At 45.8% G+C, this 20,227-nt stretch overlaps 1 protein-coding gene across 1 annotated transcript in view; it reads right to left on the bottom strand.

The window, feature by feature from the left end:
* Window positions 1–20,227, bottom strand: part of agrn (agrin) — a 247,780-nt gene continuing 227,553 nt past the window's right edge. The window contains exons 28-36 of the mRNA XM_078288305.1: window positions 19,853–19,943; window positions 19,423–19,587; window positions 18,685–18,796; window positions 14,817–14,933; window positions 12,481–12,664; window positions 11,358–11,445; window positions 5,766–5,990; window positions 4,727–4,830; window positions 1–3,035 (exon numbers count right to left, since the gene is read on the bottom strand). Of these exons, the coding sequence (XP_078144431.1) occupies window positions 2,875–3,035; window positions 4,727–4,830; window positions 5,766–5,990; window positions 11,358–11,445; window positions 12,481–12,664; window positions 14,817–14,933; window positions 18,685–18,796; window positions 19,423–19,587; window positions 19,853–19,943 (1,247 nt within the window). The 3' untranslated portion in view covers window positions 1–2,874. The remainder of the gene's footprint in view (window positions 3,036–4,726; window positions 4,831–5,765; window positions 5,991–11,357; window positions 11,446–12,480; window positions 12,665–14,816; window positions 14,934–18,684; window positions 18,797–19,422; window positions 19,588–19,852; window positions 19,944–20,227) is intronic.

Raw genomic sequence — 20,227 nt, 5'->3', positions numbered from 1 at the left:
TGGGGTCCATTTGGTTGACACTTTATTTCATGGTGGTAGGAACACAAGACAAAGGTCATAAAGTTAGTAATGGTCAGGTCATGCCACTCTTACTCGGTGCACTGCCCTTTCAGGAGGTTCGCGCAGTCAGACAGTAGTTTACAGAGGCCAGACATGGCGGGGGGGTGGGGGGATGGTTGGGGGGGGTGGGGGGGGGGGGAATCCACATGTAGACATAAATAAGGAACAGAAAATAGATCCAAAAAACAGTAAATAGAAGATTTTTTTTTTTTTTGTAAAAAGCCAGAGGAGACGTTTCCTGGAGGGGGCCCCCTGGGATTTTTTGTGTATGAGCATTATTACTAATATAATTATTATTATTATGTATTACTCATTTACATTATGGGGGATGAGGCTAATACACTGGCTAAAGTAAGAGTACGGAAACAGTTATATGGAGGACGTCTCTGTCACCTGCGTGGGGGTTCCAGGTGACCAGTTTTTAAGGCAACTCATAGTTTCCACCCCGACCACAGATTGCAATGGTCTTTACTCTTCTCGAGTCCATGGGATTAGTCTGCAAAGTGTCCATCCGAGTGTTCAGAAATCTCCCCTTCTTTAAGCGCTGGGATGGGTCGAATTCATTGAGCGGCGTGGTAAAATAAGACCGGTCTAAGGCTAACGGACTGAGAAGTGGAGTTTGAAGTCTCGGTGAACAGAAAAGGGTTTTCCTGGTCCGGTTTGGACACTCAGAGCTCGACCACACACTACACAGTCACACCGTCAGGGCCGCTCTCCCCTAATCCCCTCCCCCCCCCGTTGACATGACAATATCATCATGTGTGGCTGAACAGACAGACTTGGTTCCAGTGTATATTACTAAAAACATAAAACCTCCACAGGTCACACATCGCTAAAATTTACACTTAAAAATCGCAGGGCTGTACAAAACGGTCACTTGATGATTTTAAGGAGGGAAAATAAAAAAAAGAAAGAAACTAATACAAGACCATAGATACTCAACCACAAACAGGCATGATTTAGTCTTAGAATATTGCCAAGTATCTCATATCAAAACAAGAGTGTCTTTTAAAGTCAGTCGTCGCAGCTTATTGTAGGTTCAGCAAAGACTCAACTCCGCGTTGCATCAGTTCATCGAATGTTACAGAATTCTCGATAATACAAACCCATGCATTACTATGTTAATTTGCAAGTGGGATTATGCGCCTTTTTTTTTTTTTCTTTTTTTTTTCCATTTCGCGGCTGTTATGGCTTCAAAAGGTCACAACAACATCAACATTGTCCCTCTCTCAACAGCCGGGAAAAGATTTCTCCAGGAATGCAAAAGGTGTCGCCTCTCCCGCTCCTCGGTCAAACAGGAAAAAGGAATGAAGTCTCGGACAGAGTTTTTGAAGCTCGGAGATTGTTGTTGTTGTTGTTGTTGACTGACTGTTGGTTGAGCAGGACGTCCCGAAGAGCTGTAGCACTCCTTTCTGCCTCTCCTCGTCTTCAGCCTTTGCTTTTAGCACCTCCTTAAGGTTGGCTGTGGTAACAACTCTTCCCCCTTAATGCACCGTTCAATAAGGTCCAGCAAGACTAACTGCTCCCAAAGAAAAAAAAAACTCCAAAAAAGATAACAGGGAAAAAAAACAAAAAAACAAAGACAAATATTTCTCCTAACTCTGTAGTTTCTGAAATCACATGTGAAAAACAAAACAAAAACAGAACCTTTTTTTCTATGCAAAGCATGTCCACTGAGTTTTTTTTGGAACAAAACGTGAACAAAACTGTATTTATTAAAACAAAAATAAAAGAAGAAAACAACAGAATCAAACCAACACTGCAGAAGTGCATGCATTTATAGTGGTCATCATAAGTTCATCTGCTGATTGTAAAAACAGAACGCACAATACTTGAGAAGCACAAATTCTCCCAAGAGAACCCATCTTACATATTCACAGTCTCAGGTATTATTTATATACTCTATATTTATTACATTTATTCATGTCTGTGATGAATTTCTTGATTGATGACTAATGATAATGCGAGTCATTGTGGAGACGCAGCGCTCTCTCTCTTTCGTCTTGCAGTGTTAGTGAGGCATATTTCAAAACTAAAGGCTCTGATAGGATTCAGATTGAGTTTTTTTGTTTTTTTTTGCGCTGTGAGATGGGAGGATGGGGGGGTTGATCGAGTGGTTTTTTTTCGAAAGTGTACTTTCTCATCGTAGCAGCTTGACTGATATCTGAAAAGTCCCATTAGGAAAAATACAGCGGGGGCTTTACTGAGGCTGAATGCAGAGTTTCGGCTGCGGTATCGAATGTACCGCATGCAGCGGCCTGCAGAGTACACTGCGTCCGGCTCTCAAAGGGGGGAATGTATACGTCTGGATGGATACATATGGATGTATATAGGCCATGCTCGGGGGCGGGGGGTGGGGGTGGGGGGGATGTGAATAGATATGGCACCAAGACGAGGCAGTAACCGGAGATCATCACCGAGGTCCACCAGTGTTCAAGTAATGAGCGAGGAAGAGGAGGAGCAGGTTCGTTCTTTTTTTTTCCTCTCGTGTCGGCGAAGAATAAAACGTCTCTCGTTCGCAGAGACGCCTGCTTTTTCACTGTGAACGGAGGTGCGGATCTTTGAAAAACCCAAAAAAAAAAAAAAAAGGCAAAACAAACAAACGAAAAATAAAAAAAAATTAAAACCACATATTCATTTTTCTTTTTTCCGATATAAAAAGCGATGAAAAGTATACAAAAATAGAAAATAATTACAGCAGGAGACATGGGCGCTATGGAGGGAGTGGATGTGATGGGATGGAATGGGACGGGAGGAGGGGGGGGTGGAGATGGGGTCGTTTCTCTCGATGTGTTTTTTCTCCTCTCTGCCGGGTTATTTGGCGGCGGGACAGTGTAGTATTTTGGGGCTGTTTAAGGCGTCCTCCACCAGGTGGAGCTCCACGCCGTCCACCACCACGTCCTTGATGCAGCCCACGAAGCCCGTGCTGTAGGCCTTGGGCAACCGACGGGCCACCGCCAGCTCCTCCAGGCCACCTGAGGGGGGGGGGGGGGGTGGTGTTAGTGCTTAGAATGATACATAAGCACTCATACACTCATATCAAACAACAGCAAGGACATGTATCAGAGCGTCATTCAAAAAATCATCATGATCATGATCAGAAAGTGCAAAAAAAGTGGTCATCCTCATGATCCTGTCAATCAAACAGTGTGGGCGGGGCTTGGATGTTCTGTTCAGTCATGGTGGCTATCGCTGCTCATGCTAACTACCCAGTTCTTCTTCTTCTGTTGATTCCAAACAAACCGTAAAACGTAAAACGCATCACTTCCAAATCATTACTTCAAAGCAAATGTTTCAGCCCCTTTTCGCCTAAAGTTTTGCTCCAACTTTTCATATTTTGGTCTTTTTGCACCATTTCAAATCAAACGACCCCTTCCTTTTTACCGTCTCAGCTTTATAATGTCCTTTCCTTTGAGGCGTGACGACCTAACTGGCCGGTACGTGGGCTCCTTTCTCCCTTCTGATGCCGTCTACTAAAAGATTAAAACAACATTTGAACTGCGCTTTTGAGCCGACGCGCCACAATTGAAATCATTAGTGCCTTAGTCAATAAGTGGCGCGGTGTGAAACGTCTTTATTCATAATTTCACGAGACCGTCCGCCGGGAGAGGGGTTGACCTTGCTTTTTGATATTTTACTCTCTCTCTCTCTTTTCACCCTCCCTCTCTCTCTACCTGCTGTTATCTACACTGTCAGGCTCTCCCCCCCCCCCCCCCCCTTTCTTCTTTCTTCGCTTCATGTTTCTCCAACTCTCTCCTCTTTTTTCCCCTCTTTTTTTCTTAATCCGTCGGGCCGAGAGTTCACGTCTGCGTCGAGCTCCTTACACCCCCCCCCCTTAATCGGATTGCGCGCCGGGTATCGACGGGGCTAATTTCATGCGAGTTACAGATGAATTAATGATGAACGGGAGAAAAGGGGGGGGGGGTTTAAAAAAAGGGAGAAGGGCTCTTGATGGGAGGGCTTGTGTGTGTGTGTGTGTGTGAGGATTATGTATTTTTGCTTCAGGGGGGCCTTCATCAGCACCTGTTCCACTGCGCTGCCTCCCTGTGTGTGTGTGTGTGTGTGTGTGTACATGCGTGCACATGTATGCAACTCTCGCTCGGACCGCTGTCTCCTCTCAAACCTGCCTCTTCGCCGCCTACTGTGCATTTTAAAGAACAGTCAAAGATTGATTTTATTTCACCCCCCCCCTCCTCCTCCCCCTGTCAATGTTATTTCCTTAGAAAGTTCAATCCAGTCGCGCCACGTGTGTTCTTTTGAAAGCGATTTCTCCGAGTGAAGTTCAGTCCAAATTGAACTGGAGGTAGATAACAGGCGCTCCGACTTTGGTCGTTTTTGAATTCCGGAGAGCAGACAACTTTCGAGTTAGTCAGATAGCCTTTCATTTCTCAACTCAATACCTGAATAGGCTTGGACATTTTTTTTTTTTCTCCCTCCCCCCTCAAACGGCAATCTTTTTTTTCCCTGCCGGGGACTTCGCTTATCCTCTGCAATGCCAATGAGTTCATTGCTCACTTTTGGCAGCCTTCTTACCAGTGGCGAAGATGAAATAGTACTACAGAATTACAAGTATTCCCCTGGCTTGATGCGTGGGGCATTTCGAGACACATTTGCGAGTCTGAATGACAGTTTTTTTTTTTTCTTCTTTACATGCGCGGGTACCTACCCAACCAGAGCGCTCCGTCTGTGTCCAGCTGTGTTGCTGCCAAAGGCGATGACCCCGTTACTGCTGCCTCGTTCCCAACCTGTAGAGAGCCGTCTCTAAGTGCTCTGAGAAGGAGAGAGAGGGAGAGACAGGCAGTTAGAAGTCTGTCTGATGCATGCGTGTCACACTGAATGGCTTTAAATTGCAGTTTCATTTAATCTGAAGCATCAAGACTCCATTGCTCCGCTGCCAGCGCGCTGAGCACTTGCATAACTCCCCGCGCCAAACAGCATTTTAAATGTGCCTGTCTGCAGCTAACAGATGTGGTTAGAATAGCATTCATTATAGGTGGCTCTACGCTGAGCATTAATGCACACTTAAGGATTGTGATGACGGGGCTAATTTGAGCACGGCAAAGTGGCTTTTCGAGAGGGAGAGAACGGCATTAAAGGCAAGCCACAAAGCACAGATAACTGTGTAACTATGTAAGCTGCATGCCACATGTCATGATCTACACCATTACCAACAAATGATGTCATCCCCTGAGAGCACCTGATGTGGTTGCCCCTATAAGCTCGGGATGGGATTTGGCCAGATTCCTATTTGAAATGGATTAAACTACTTTTCTGGGTTAGGGTTAGGGTTGCCTGACCCAATGGAACCAATGAGCCTCTCCCCCAAACTGCCAATCCCAAACGCAAAGGCCGGAATCACACTTAATGCGTTCATTCATTTCTAATGAGAGGATCTGTTAATGCTGCATCATTGTGTTGCAGATGCATTGTGTTGTGATAAAGATGTTGCATGCATTAGGTTGTTTCTATTATTAATTATGCATGCATACACTCAAACCGGTGTTGTTGTATCCTCTTTCTGCTAGCTCTCCATGTAAATTTCCATGAGTCACAACAAAAACTACAATAGATACAGTAACTATGACTAATCAGTTTCATCTCACTACAGCAGACAAAGGGATGCTTGCACAGAACTCACACAGTTTGCAGCAACACACATACATAATGTGCTTTAGCGTAATCCGGGTGTAACTGTAGGAGCTTACCTGCTGGCCTTGATGCGTATCCAGCGGTTGGTGTCGACGCGCACCGACGAGCGCAGCACCACGGGCTTGGAGCCCAGGTCGTAGGTCATCTGGACGCGGCCGTCCACGATGGCCAGGGCGATGTAGTCGGAGCGCTCCACGCCCTTCCCGCTCCACAGCACCAGGCCCTGCGTCGCCTCCGTGCGGATGCTCAGCTCAAACTTGTTCACCAGCAGAGCCTTTTCACTAGGAGAGCGGGAGACAGGGGTTAGTTAGGGCCGGGCTGATTCGTCGAACGGAGGTCCCGTTTGCACTGCTTTACAAGTATGGGATATGGTGTAAAAAACCGCTACCTTTCTGTCTGCTAGGTCATGGAGCCAGAAAGGCTTTTCGGCCCTCATACAGATGGAGTAACGGCGTTTTTTGAAGAGAATCAGGATGCAGACTGGGTTCAGAAGTAGCAGGGGGCTGTTTTGCTATTAGCTTTCCTACTTCCTACTGAGCCTGCACTGCAATGCTGCTCAACGCTTCCTGTGTTGGTGTGTGTGTGTGTGTGTGTGTGTGTGTGGTGTTTAAGCAGCTGTTTGATCTCCAGTCTCTTGACTGCTAGAGCTGCAGGGGTGATTTGGATGTGGAGACTAGGCGACTTCTACCCATCCTAAAGAGGAGGCACTGCATGTCATTGTCACAGCCCCCCCCCCCCACACACACACACTACTCCTTCACACATCCATGCCTGCTCATTCACACACACACAAACATTAAGTGGAGAGTGCAGGCTATTTTTGAATTGAAATGTTTCTCTGTTCTTTGCTGGTACCCAAAATAACAAATAGATATCAATAGAATTAAACCTTCAATTTGCGTGTGTGTGTGTGTGTGTGCGCACACGAGCAAATCGGCTGCACATCTGCCAAGGTGGATCTACTTCCACCGTCTTCAAACGGTATTTAAAACACAGAGACAAACACAAGGCGAGCACACGTACGACAAAGAGCCAATGACACAGGAACAAAACAACAATAACAACAAAAAGACAACAACGACAGCAACACAGGACTGCAGACAACGATTAGACGAGACAGACACGACAAGACAAAGGAGTCGGCATAGCAAACAGAGAGGCTCATGGGAGTACAAACACAGGACAGGGAATAGGAGGGGGAAAGAGAGAGTGTGAGGATGACAACTTCTCCTTGAAGTACGGCTCATCTCATTAGGGTGCATTAGTATTCGTTCTATTCTTTAAACGAGCTGGAATAAGAGTCAGATATATGCACACTGGAATGATATTTAACTCTCAGTTTCTTGACTGCTGGCCTAAGGCAAGGCAACGCAGCTCCAGCCAACAATAATGTTGCTTCACCTCAGCGGAAGGGGAAAGAGTCCAGAATCAAAGTGGATTTTCTCCTTCCAAAACATGCTTAGGTTGGGAACTCCGCCCCCCCCTCCACCTTCCGATTAACGGAATCTGCTGAGGTTAACATGAACCAAAAAAAAAAAAAGTATGATTTAAGAGCGGCAAATTTTTTTTCTCTCCTCGGAGAGAAAAAACATAAATACAGCTCGGCGGACTCTCTCCTGGTCTAACCCTCACCGAGCCCACCGAGCCCCATAAATCTCCATCGGAGCAGCTTGTCGGGGGATAAGGTCAAGGTTATTAAAAGTGCTGGATGTATCATAAATAAAGCCAAATGTGTCGTAGTATTCCAAATCAGAAAATCAGTCGGTGCGGTCAAACAACGCCAGCCGAGCCCTTCGTAGATTCCCTGCGTGTTTCAGTTGGTTTTTTTTTTGCTATATGGAGGAATTTCATTTATTTCTGAGTGTGTAGTCAAATTCTCAGAGGGCAAAAACAAACAGCTACCAGAGGGTGCTTTGCACCTCATCGACTCTAGGTGGCAGTAGTGAATAGAATAATGCGAGGCCATCAGGGAGGACGGCTGCTGCGTACAGACTGCAAAGAGGCTGCTTGGTTTGCAGCGGCTCCGGCTGGATTTGTGCCGTTATCAGAGCTCTGAAACTTCAGAATTAGCTGAGGCATATGCAGAGGGGTGTTTGTGATTCATATTGGCAAGAGTATCTAAACAAAGGAGACAACGCTGTCTGGATGGGGGGAGGACTTAGTGAGAGGTTGGAGAGGGGGGGGGGGGATTTGTCTGGAGAAACGGGAGGATGGGGAGGCAGCAGGCGTACGGACGGCGCCAAAGGCTAAAAGCTGAGGGAGACTCACCTCTGGTCAGACGGGTTCTCCAGAGACTCGGGACTTAGGGGAGCAGGGGGAGGAAGTCAAGGGCATGCAGAGGGCCGGAAGGAAAGAAGGAAGGAGGGAAGGAAGGAAGGACTTTGTGAGCCTTATTGGGTGACTCACAGTGGAGTAGCATCGCAAGAAAGGGGTCTACTTCATCGCAAGAAGCATGAATGTTCTGCTCTAGAATAATACCGGGCTGTTCTGTGATCATAGTGTGCAGCTCAGGCCCTGATCACACCACAAACACAAAATGAGGTTCTCAAGGGAACACCCAGAAGGCCGCTGGGATCGATAGCGGACGACTAATACACCGAAAATGCCCAGGGGTATTTGTGTACGCGAGCGCCGGGATTAACTACATTCATGCTCCGTCTCCTTACCGGTACAAAGGCTACTTTAAGTCAGCGTCCGATAATTGGACAACTCCATTATATTAATGGTCCGGCTCGCCTTTGTGCGGTGGCAATTACCCTCTGTCTTGAGAGATGGAGGCGGCGAATGAGAAGAAATGGGGCAATTGTCAAAAATGGGGTCAAGCTTTCGTACCGGTGGAGAGTCGCGGCCAGATGTGATTTGTCGCTTAAATGACGGGGCTCGAGCAAATCGACCTGCGCTTTGGAAGATGGGTGAAGGAGGAGTGATCGGAGGGTGCTGTAAATAGTAACAGGGACGTTATCCCGGGGGGTGAGCGTCGGACGTTGCGGCTTCTTAACGGCCTCTTGGGGGAATGCATTTGTTTCCTTTACAAAGCCAAATCACGCCGAATTGATTGGCACTCCCTCGGAGTGTTCCGCCGAGCTCGGGGGTTTGCTTAGACTCGCGTTGGTTGTGGCCGTGGCTCTTAGCGAAGCTGACATCCATTAAACTTTTGACAGTCTGGCTCCAAGGACCACTGTCCCCCCGCTAAGTGAGATTGATGCCCATGGCTACACACTGCGGAGAGATCTCAATTTGAGGTCTAATTAACAAAGGGAGACAAATCCGTGATTAACATATCACTGCCTCGCTGTACAGTGGACTCCGTAATTATTCACAATTACAGTTAGAGATTTGGCAAAAACGAAATGACAGAGGCTCTGGCACGGACTGGAACTCTGGGCTGAATCCAGTCGGCTTAATGCGAGCTGAATCCCGCTCCGCCGCTTTGTGGGATTTTTTAAAGAGGTTACTTACCGAGCTAATGAGCAGGAAGAAAAACCTTAATAACTAAGTCATGACTCATGACCAAGGGGTTTCCCAACCAGCGACTGAACAGCAATTGATGCGGGGCACAGGACTGGCACCAAAAACTCGGTTAAGGGGAATTTTGTATATCTATATCTTGCAGTTGTTGAAGGGGTCTCATTCATACTCCGCATTACAGATAATGCCATTCAGCATAAAGTGCATGGCTATTCATTTTGTTTAAGGAAGAGTTATAACCATGCATAAAATATTGCACATTCTTGGAACGGCAATCCATTTTCTCCGGGGTTTGAACACAATGCTCATCATGCACACAGACATGCTTCCCTTTATGCTGGAAAATGAAGGATCTAATGACACTGCAGATGTCTTTAAAATAATGAAGCCTGTCAAATTAAATTATGGATATGGCGCGTGAATGTAAAATCTTACTTTTACGGTACAGATGGCAATGCTTCTGTGTGGATACAGATGAAATTCCGACAGGGAACTGAATGCAATCGTTTCAATTGGGTTAACTATAAAAAATGGCTTTTTTGTTGCTGTTAGTCGGGCTTCGTTTGAAGCTGGGCGAATTCCCAGGCGTAAATTCTACTTACTCTGGAATCTCATTGGTCAGTTGGCTTGGGTGAAAAGGAAAGACAGTGAAGGACATTTATATGAGACAAGACAGACAACAACAAGGGAGGTCAGCCAGAGGGACAGACCAAAGGACAAGCAACTGGAATGCTGAAATCATGGACAGACAGCGAGGATACAGATAAAGACAGACATATCCTAAACAGACCAGCTGTTTTTGTGTGCGTGTGTGTGTATGTGTGTGTGTGTGTGTCCACAAGGCTGTGATGAATCTAGAGACTGCTGCCCGTTTTCACACCCCTGAGTGTTTGTGTGAAGAGCTGTGAGAGACGAAGATATAGAGCCGTATGCTTGATGTCTTTTCAGGTTCATCACATAAACATTTTGTTTATGCCAACCTGGAGGCGCGCTCTTGCCAACCTTGTAGATGGATGGAAGAGGAGAAAAAATGTCTCATCGGCTGCCTGGAGGGACGGCGTCTCTTGCAGCTTGCACCCGCTCTAGAAACCATTTTGCACTTACATCATCCAGCTTTTCCCTTCATGGGGTGTTAAAAATTGCAGGCGACGTGTTTTTGAACAGTTTTGGGAGGACAGTCATACATCCATGCAACACTGTGGCCAAAACAGGCTTAAAGCAACATTCCACTTAGTTTTAACATGGGGGTTATTCGGCACTTGACCGCCATGAAAACCAGAATATAAACTAATCACCAAGATCAGATGCAGCTGGACGAGTTTGTAGCGTTCAGATTTTTACTTCCCATTCATTTGAATGAGGCCATGAAAATAGACTGAAAACTTACATTTAACACGTTGGTGAACAGATTCAACAACAGATCCCGCTTTTAAGACAATAAAGCAGTCCTGGGTCCTTCATCATTTTGCATTTCTATTCTTGCTTTACACTAAAATTAGTATTTCAAAATAAAAGTAGATCCCAAACAGGAACTATTTCTCCTAAATGGTATTCCTCTTTCTCTTCTATCAATAAAAATGCTATTTAGCAAAATTATGTTCTAAAATGTTGGACTCACAGTCCACTGAAAATCACAGTAGCAGGATCTGTTGTTGAATCTGTTCACCAACATGTTAAGTGTCAGTTTTCAGGCTATTTTCGTGGCCGAAGTAAAAATCAGAACGCTACAAACTTGTCCAGCTGCATCCGATCTTGGTGATTAGTTTATATTGTGGTTTTCATGGCAGTTAAGTGCCAAATAACCCCCAGTGGAATATTGCCTTAAAACTAAACTATCATGCGTGTGTGCTTTTTGTCCGGTGTCAGCGTGTGCTAAGCAGTAGACCACAGAGTGAACTGAGGCTGCTCAGGGCAACACTGTGATTGTTAACCGCCCTGCTAATTAGTGAAATCCCGTCAAAAGCAGAGCGGGAGCGCCGAGGAAAAGGGGGTCGAGTTATTAGCCGAGCGCCTAGTGCACCCTGAAGCCCTCGCGCTGCTGATATCATCAACGCTGTCATCGCAGCTTACCGAGGGAGGAGATGGATAGATGGAGGGGTTATTTGGCTAATAGCTATCACAATGGGGACGTTAAGACGCCGCTGGATGGGTGTGGATGTTCGGCGTGTCCTCTCCCTTACCTCTTGGTGACGGCGTTGTGGTACTCGATGAACGTCCGGCCGTCGAAGGCGATGGCCTCCGTCTCCCCGGCGGACTTCTCGTAGATGGCTGTGGAAAAGCAGAGGGGCGGGGTGGAGCGTTCAGAGGATGAGATCACACCGATCAATAAGAAAGAGGCTCGGGTGATTAGAGCTGAAGGCAATGGATTGTGAGGAACTGGGGGAGGGCGGTGGGGTGGGGGGAGTGTTCGCGCTTTTGTAGTTTTAATTAACGTGAAAGGGACGGCCGACCACTCGCACAAGGTTAATGGGGAAGGCGGCGACTGGAGTGTGCGAGGGAGAGATAGAGTGAGCGCACGTCTAGCGGAGTGACACCGAGATGATGAAAGAGATGTGTAACTCCGGAACAAGAGCGTTTCATAAATATTCAGTCGACAACGTTTCGTCATTTTCATAACTGCCGGTTTGCGCTCCAAACTAATACATAACGGCGCTGACATGAGAGAGATATCACATGCCTAATATCCATATTGTCACCTTACCTAGACTGAATACATTGGAAACAAAGGTCTGATAAGCAGAGCGATTTGAGAGTGGTAGTGCGCCTTCCATACAGAAAAGCCAAGAAGAAGCTGTATTTAGAAAGCAAGTACTGCAGGTGTCACTCCCATTCAGACTACTCTTTGAAAGCAGCCAAAAAGCTGCCATATATCCTTTTAGACAAAAACTAAGGACTGTTGGATTAGTAGGATATGTGGAAAATAGAATGATTTGTACAATTACAATGATTCAGTGCAATCAAAAAGGTGATTTTAAGCTGACAAGGATGAGTGGGTTATATGGAAGCTCATTCCCGCCACTCAATAAAATAAAAAACGACTCAATTGTGAGTTTTTTTATTTTATTGAGTGGCGGGAATGGGCTTCCATAGGGTTACCATGTAAATCAAACACATTGATCCAAAAAATACATTTTGGGTAATAATGCAAGTAATGTGCTTAAGCTGAGGACTCCAAGGTTAGGTAGAGCACTGAGATGTGCCATTCTGTGGCCCATTAGCTTGCGATAGGATAAAGACGAATGTAAGCTGACTGTAAGGCGAGAGGATGAAGACGACAGCGAAGGCTATAGGTAGGCTACTCACCGTTCTGACAGTGTCCCCCCGAGAAGCCGTTGAGGCACACGCACTCGTAGGTGTCCAGCTGGGGGTTGCAGCGCCCGCCGTTGTGGCAGGGCTCCTGGGAGCACGGGTGGCCCTGGAACATGGCCACGTTGCTGGAGTGCAGGGCGTTCTCCTGCTTGAGGATGGGCGTACCCATGAGGGTGATCTGGAACAGAAGGGGTGACGCATGGCATATCGTAGGTTAGTCCAGGACAGCTCTGTGGCAGACTCCCAATAGGAGTAAGCAGAGAAGCTCAGTTTGAATGTCTAGTGTTGAAAAAGAAGCGAGGCTTTTGAGATTTTCCTGATCGCTTTGAAAGCAGGGACTGGCACTAAGCTATGTCAAAGACATTTTAACCTTGTACGAGTCAGATCACAGCCTGAGGCCCTCTGGCAGGTTTTTATTGGCTGCTCCAAAGTCTAGATTAAAACCAAAAGGTCCCTATTGGCTGTTTTAAAGTCTAGATTTAAAATAAGAGGTCCCTACTGGCTAGTCTGAAGTCCAGATTAAAAATAAGAGGCGATTGGTTCTTTGCCATCATGGCTCCTAGACTTTGGATCGACCAGCCCGAGAAGCTCAGGCTGCTTAATCTGTTTAATCTTAAAACCTATTTTTATAGGCTTGCTTTTATGTAATAATCTTTTGTTAATTGTTTTTGACCTTTCTTTAGAGGTTTACCTTTATGTTTCTTGTCTTGCTTTTATGTCTCTTAGCTTAATTTAATTGCTTACGCTGTCGATTTTATCTGTTTTTTTTTGTTTTTTTTACTCCTTTGCAAAGCACTTTGTAACTGTGTTTTGAAATAATAATAATTATTACTCGGAACTGTTCTTGGTTCTTGTCCAAAGGAAGCGAGCACGTCTAAGGGCTTTGTGTTTTCCCCAGAATGATCATTAAACCTAATTATAAGCCACCCTAAGAACGGACATCTGTGTAAAATGATAGGTTATGGATTCAGATTAACACGTTTTGCATATAGCATGTATTTCACACTTTGAGCACATAGTGAAGTGCCTCAGAAAGTACATGTTGATACAACACACATGTTAAACAGTACTTCAAACTGAAAATTCATAATGACTTCCCCATAACGATTTTATTCCCTGCAGGCCGAGTAAAACAAACTTCACACTTAGGCTTTGATTTGCTCAGAACTGTCAAGGGAAAGTTTGCCGAGGAGAACTAATGACAAGTTTGCGCAAACAGTAACATCCTGCCTTTGTTGTAGTGGGTTATTTTTGGCACTCAAAGATGAGCTTTTGCTGGAAAGTGGAGAGAAAAAACTGGAAGGCTGTCAGGGAAAGATCTGAGTATAGCAAAATGGAGGGACATCAAAATGTGCATTCTATTATTAGTACATGCTAATCCAAATAAGCAGAGCCACTGCCCGCCACACTGTGAGCCTACAATGGAAAGTTACTAATATGGTGGTCTGTTGGTGTGACAGTTGGACTTCGCTACTGTATGTTTGAGGGTATCAGAAGGGCATTAAAGCTCTATGTGATGACTTTTTGTGGTAAAACATTCACTTTTAATTGCTATTAGTGTTGGAGCTGGCCTTTCCAAGCTCAAGTGAAACCATCAGCGTAACATGAGACCCTCTGAAACAGCCAATTCTGAGCCGATAGTACACTGGAGGGAAATAGTAGTCACGCGGGAAGTGATGCGTTTTATCTAACATCCGGGTACTATGTTAGTAGCCGCTAATCCTAACTACCATTGCCACCATGGATGAAACTGCTCAAGCGAGTTCTGCTGCAACAGCTACAAAAAAGAAAAAAAAATGCTGAAAATGCGTAAAAGGAATCTAAGTGGCGTGGTTCTTGGAAATGCTTTTCAACGACGGAATGATTTAAAAACAAAGTTACAGATATAAACACATGCAGACATGCTTTTCTTTCTTCTGGACAGGTAAGTTAATGTATAGTAAAGCTTATTTGCTTATTTTTCTAAATTACAAACCTACAGTTGCCTTATCTACAGTGTATTTGAGGAACACTCCAGCCATTAGCATCATAGCTATATATTAGCCTGTTAGCTTTTGTGAGTAGTATTCTATAACAGCAGACACAGTGTTTTATCCCAAGCATTTTACAGTATTGTGAGTGTTTATGTGTACAAACAATTTTACCCCAAGCAGCCTACAGTGTCATAAGTGTCATTAAAAGTGCGACAGCAGTAAAATCGACAGAGTGCAGGTGCAAATTCTGACCAGAGTAGCCGCTAATGTGCCAAGCTAACACATATAGCTTTAAAATAACATATACATGAAACCACAAGCAGGATAAATGACACACTGTCCCTATTAAACATTTACCTTTTGGATGGTTCCTCTGAAGCCGTCCTTGAGTGCGGCGGCCCTTGCTAGTCGGCTGAAATCGGGAGCTCCGCCAACATAAAGAGACTCTTTCAGGTTAAGAGCAGTGTGCTGGTTCTGGTGACAAAAACAGGTTTCAATAGGTAAGCCAGAGGTGTGCAAGCTTTCTTACTCCACTTTTTTTTCCCTTTTTATTCCCAATTCAATCGAATCCAATAATAATAAACCACAGCCAGAATTTCTTTCACAGGTATTCCATTAAAGATGTAATTGTTTACGCTTTTATTCTGGTGAGTCACGCTATCTGTTTGTGTCCAGGGAGTCTGGAATAAGTTGCATCCGTTTAGTCGAGATATAAAGAGTGAGATTAATATGGCGCATTTGCAAGGTTGTCACAGTCAAATAGATTCCCCCATAAAAAAAAGGATTTATCCATATTGTAGCTGGCAGATGATTTAACTGCACTTCCTTGCCTTCCACATCAATACACTTGATATATTACAAAAACATAATTGATTTCTATGTCTCTCACAGAGAGTGGTCAATTATCCTCTATCTGTGAGAGATACAAAAAATAGACTACAAAGGGAAATCAGGAGCGGGCTGGAGTCGAGATATGGATGGTTCTTCTTTACAGACATCTCTAATGAATGGCTGATTATAGCAGCGACCTTTCAAACAGTTGAGTGTGGAGACACATTAATTGCAATTCATTTGCGCAGCGGATGGCCATGAAATGTGGTTCTTTCCACCAAACCTGAGGGACAATTGCTTTGCATTAGCAAGGTACAGGTTCCTTTTTTTTTTTCTTGCACGGAAGAGCCAACCCACTTCAGAAGGAAGGAATTAATGATCTTTATTTTATGTAGGGCAGTAATTGCCAGAGGGGTAAAGTGGAGTTAATTGCTGGAAAAATGATGGAAGGAGCCAAGTAAACACGCTTTGTGTGGGGAAGCTGGCACCGGCTCGGCTTTTATTTAGGATGGTGGAGTGCAGGAGGCAGCGGTGCTTGGCTAAAGCCCGGGGCTGTGTGGCTGCACCTTGAGCTCCTTCCAACAGAGACAGGGTGGGGACCGTGGCCAAGGCCGCCGGACCCAGCTGTGGTTTTTCACCTCGAGGCTCGGCCAAAAGTTGCCACCAACAGCAGAGTTGGCCACCTTGGGCCCTTCGTCTAGGTCTTCCTGCTCTGCAACACTCACTCATTGTCAAGAGAAAGAGCAGAGATGCTAATTTTAATTTAATTTGTGATTTTTTATGTCGTTTGAGTTACTGTCCCCTTAGAGTGTATTGCTCACCACCTGTGTCAAATCAAGTTATCTATCCTTCTACAGTGAGATTTCATGCAATGAAATGGTGCGTCATGTTCTTTTTTATTTCTCATGGTATCGAACCTCAATCTGGGTTAAAGAGGCCAGTTGGTTTCATGGGATGATTCGTGTTTCGGAGATGCTCGGTGAGTGTCGTTTCGTGCTGTTACGGGCAAGTGAGTGGGTGAAAGAGTGAGTGACTTCATGGTATAATGGAGAGTTGCTCCTGTTTTGCAAAAAAAAAAAAAAAAAACGAAGCGAGAGCAGATGACAAAAGAACAGCGACCGGCTTGGCTTGGCACCTCGCTGTCTCCTGTGGTTCCCTCCCCGTTCCTTTTTTGCCTCCGCGCCGGCACTCTCACTTTCGACAGCCGCGCGGCGCCGGCGTGATATCCCCGCCTACGCCCGACTAATGAAGACGTCTCTTTGTTGCTAAAAACAATGGCCGTCAGAAAGATGACTACCTCCCTCCCTCCCTCCCCCCTTCTACCCGCCCACCCCCTCCCGCCCCCACAGCAGATGGACCGAGGTGAAAGCCAAACCGTGTTCTTTCAGCGGCATCTCCACTTCGGTGCTGTGCGTGCGCACATGAAAATGGCAAAGTTTTTCTACAGAAATGGGCACCTTTAAACTGGCCGCAGCTCTGCAGAAGTACCTTTTGTCTGTGCCACTGTCGCATGGAGAAATGGGGGGAGGGGGGGCGGGGGGTGAGAGGACGTGGTGATACGACTCAAAATGAAATATGGTTTTAAGGAGTGACTGGGACTTTGTCTCATTACCTTGCGTGATTTCTTATTTCCAGACAGCACATCATAGAGAAGGAAAAAAAAAAATAGGGAGGAAGAGAGGTTATTAGGGGAAGACTAGTAAAGTGTCTGTGCACAGAGAGGCATGCGGATGTAAGGTAAGAGCAGAAGCACACACGCACGCACACTCACACACATGCACGCGCGCACACACACACACACACACACACACACACACACACAGGGCACATCTGCACGGGAATTACAGCATAGCCAAAGTTGTAGTGCTGCAGAGACACACTTAAAAGAATACAAGCAAAGAGAAGAACCCACTTATTCACACATGCACTTAATACCTTATTCGCATATATATACGTATACATACACACGCACACATACACACAAGCTCACTGCTGTGCAGGTATGTGTTTACACCTACAGAGTGAATGCAAATAAGATGGCATATCTATAAAGGCCATGCGCGAAGCAGATGGGGTGCCATTCAGATAAAGATGAAAGGAAAAATCGTGGCTGTAGAGACTGTCGGTGACTAGTGCCACTTAACCCAACCTCGTTCATGGAGGAACTGTCATCCTGCAAGAATGGAGGTATATTTTTTCGTGATCCATACCTACTTGACAGGTATACGCTTCATCACGCAGGCAGCCAGAGTCGCCTTTGATATAATGAACACCTACAGCCTGCGGTAGATCTATAGATCTGCCTGCCTGCCTGTGTGCGACCACCTTTGATATGATATATAGGCGTCTCCGAGCAGAGCGTAACTCCCTCCTAATTGTGGATGCGGGGGTAGGAGAGAATTAGCTGGGAGCCATACTGGATGGGGCCTCTGCATTGAGCTCCATAACTAGTCTCAGCTCATCCCTTGCGCACCCCCCCCCCAACCCCGCACCCTCGTTCGCTCGCTTTCCCCTTGCTCTCCTTCTTTTAATAAGATTTTCTGCCTCTGTTGCTGGAGTGAAACACAATTACCATACAGAGGATGGGAGGGAGTAGGGGGAAGAAAAGAGCAGAGCAAAAAAAAAAAAAAAGAGAGAGAGAGAGAGAGAGAGAGGAGAGCGTTGTGTCTTGGAGGAGGGATGATGGAGTTGACAGAGTGCATGTTCATAATCACAAATTACACTGTTTAATATAATTGGATGACTTACGGGCTTATCAAACTATTAGATCGCCTTCATTTGGAAGCGTGTACCTGCTTTATTGGTCTAGACACAGGGCTGAAGACTTTCATTACGCTTCCCTCGCTCTCTCCGTCTCTTTTATCTGCCTCCACCTCCCCAGATACCCCCTCAAAGCCTGAATCTATAAAATTGACTGTATACCAACTAGTAAAAGCTGTTTTTGCTTTTCTGTATGCAACACTAAGTTTTATCTCCAGTATGTCAGCAAACTGAGAGGTTGAGTGGAATTACAGCACTTCCAAAAAAAACGAGACAGCCTGTCAAACTGGCCCCTCTGCATCTGGAGCTCTCCTTCTTTTACCCTGATGGATGTCGAGAGATACTGGGATGTTTTTCCGGCAAACATGTGCAGACGGAGCCGCATGGGGGCGAGGAGGTGTGGGAAACCTCAGCGGAAGGGGGAAAAGTTTGCTGATTCGACCCCTATGAGGCAAGGCCGCCTTAGGGTGTGGCGATGGAGTGATAAGAGCAAATGAACAAACAAATACAAGTATATACAGCACAAGCAAGGGCTAAGCATAGCATAGGCACATCGGCCTTGCATGCCTTAACTGCTAGATAAGCATAAGTGGGGGGGGGGGGGGGGGGGTTGGTTCGCTCTTGGCTTTCTCACCGGTGACTCTCCCCGGACCGGGTCTTTCCCGTTCACCATGATCTCTCCTTTGCGGTTGGAGCGCTCCAAGTTGATGGTGCTCCACACGTTTATCTTGATGCGCTCCTTGCTCCTGAAAGACACACGCACACATATGCGGTCATGTAGTGGAACACACATACAAACATTTTAATCCAATATTTATCACAGCCAGCACCCGACGTTTCGACTCAAGGTCTTCTTCGATGGTGTGTGTCCATTGCTGTGTGAAGAAGATGAAGGTGACCCCTGAAGTTGACCTAGATTGAAAATGCTGGGTGCTGTTCTGGCTCTCATACATGTTGGACTAAGCGTAAGAATTGGCTGTATTGACCCTGTCCTTCACCCTGTTGCATGTTCAACTGCAGTCTTCATGGGAACATGTTTTCATATCTTTGCTGCAAAGGACCACAACAATAAGTATCTAAAAAACTATTCCACTCATTCTACTGCATCTGGGGCTTTCTAAAATGGAGAAAAGTTACAGTTTGTGCATCAGCTGGACCACATGTACTTTGAATCAACCAATTACAATGAAGAGGAGGCGGGTTTCATGTTATGTAGGCAACTGATTGGCTCCGTCTCTGCCTTCATCATCTTCTCTTGGCCATGGTCAAACAAAATACACCAAAGCCCCAACAAGCTGCTATGGAAATCAGTGCAAAGTGCAATGGAGGCAGCACTCACAGAATAGTGCAATAGTTAACCGTAGTCGCTAACCTGATGACAGCGGGTCCCTTGCCCAGGTCGTAGCGAAACTCCAGGATGCCTTCATTGAGGGAGAGCGAGATGAAGTCTCCTTTGCCGTCCGTCTTCTGTCCGTTGTAGAAGATCAGTCCGTTGGAGTCGTTGGCCATGAGAACCACCGTCATGCTGACCTTCTGACTGCAGACACAGCACAAGCAAAGCCGGTAAACCAATGCAAACTGAGTAGAGGTACTACATTCCACATGCTGAGACTTGGATAACGTGTTATTTGTATAACCCTCATTGCCGATTCAGTTCAAGCTATAAGAGAGCTGCTCTGCCTTGGGCATGGAACAAGCTCAGCCAATGAAAACTACATGATATGCGGTCTTCAATAATACATACATTTACGATGCAGGGCTTTACGATGTGGTTTTCATGCAAAGACGTGGAAGGGACTTACTGCAGATCGTGCCCATAGAGATGCAGCCCCTTCAGCTCCAGGTAAGAGTCTCCGCTGAATAGCGGCATGTAAGCCCCTTTCCTCTCAGCCACTGGAAAACAAAGACACCGTATTCATCCTCAAGTCCCTTTTTTTTATTTATTTTTTTGTCGCTGACAGGATTGAAAATGCAGGGATAGCCGCGACATCTTTAAGGAACCTGTCAGCGTACGCGTTGTGGAGAGAGATGGATTTGTGTTGTCACAGCCTTTGGGATTAAGACAGAAATTCAAACAAAAAAATCTCAAAACCTTTATGTCAGACTGATTACACAGCGCGCCGCAGTCTAACAAAGAAGCTTTGGAAGCATGTGGGGGTTTTAACGCCGCAGTCGGG

The sequence above is a fragment of the Centroberyx gerrardi genome, chromosome 14 (assembly GCF_048128805.1).
Source record: "Centroberyx gerrardi isolate f3 chromosome 14, fCenGer3.hap1.cur.20231027, whole genome shotgun sequence".
In the NCBI taxonomy this organism is placed as follows: domain Eukaryota; kingdom Metazoa; phylum Chordata; class Actinopteri; order Beryciformes; family Berycidae; genus Centroberyx; species Centroberyx gerrardi.
Note: the sequence above shows the minus strand (reverse complement) of the source record. Positions and strands in the feature narration are given on the sequence as shown.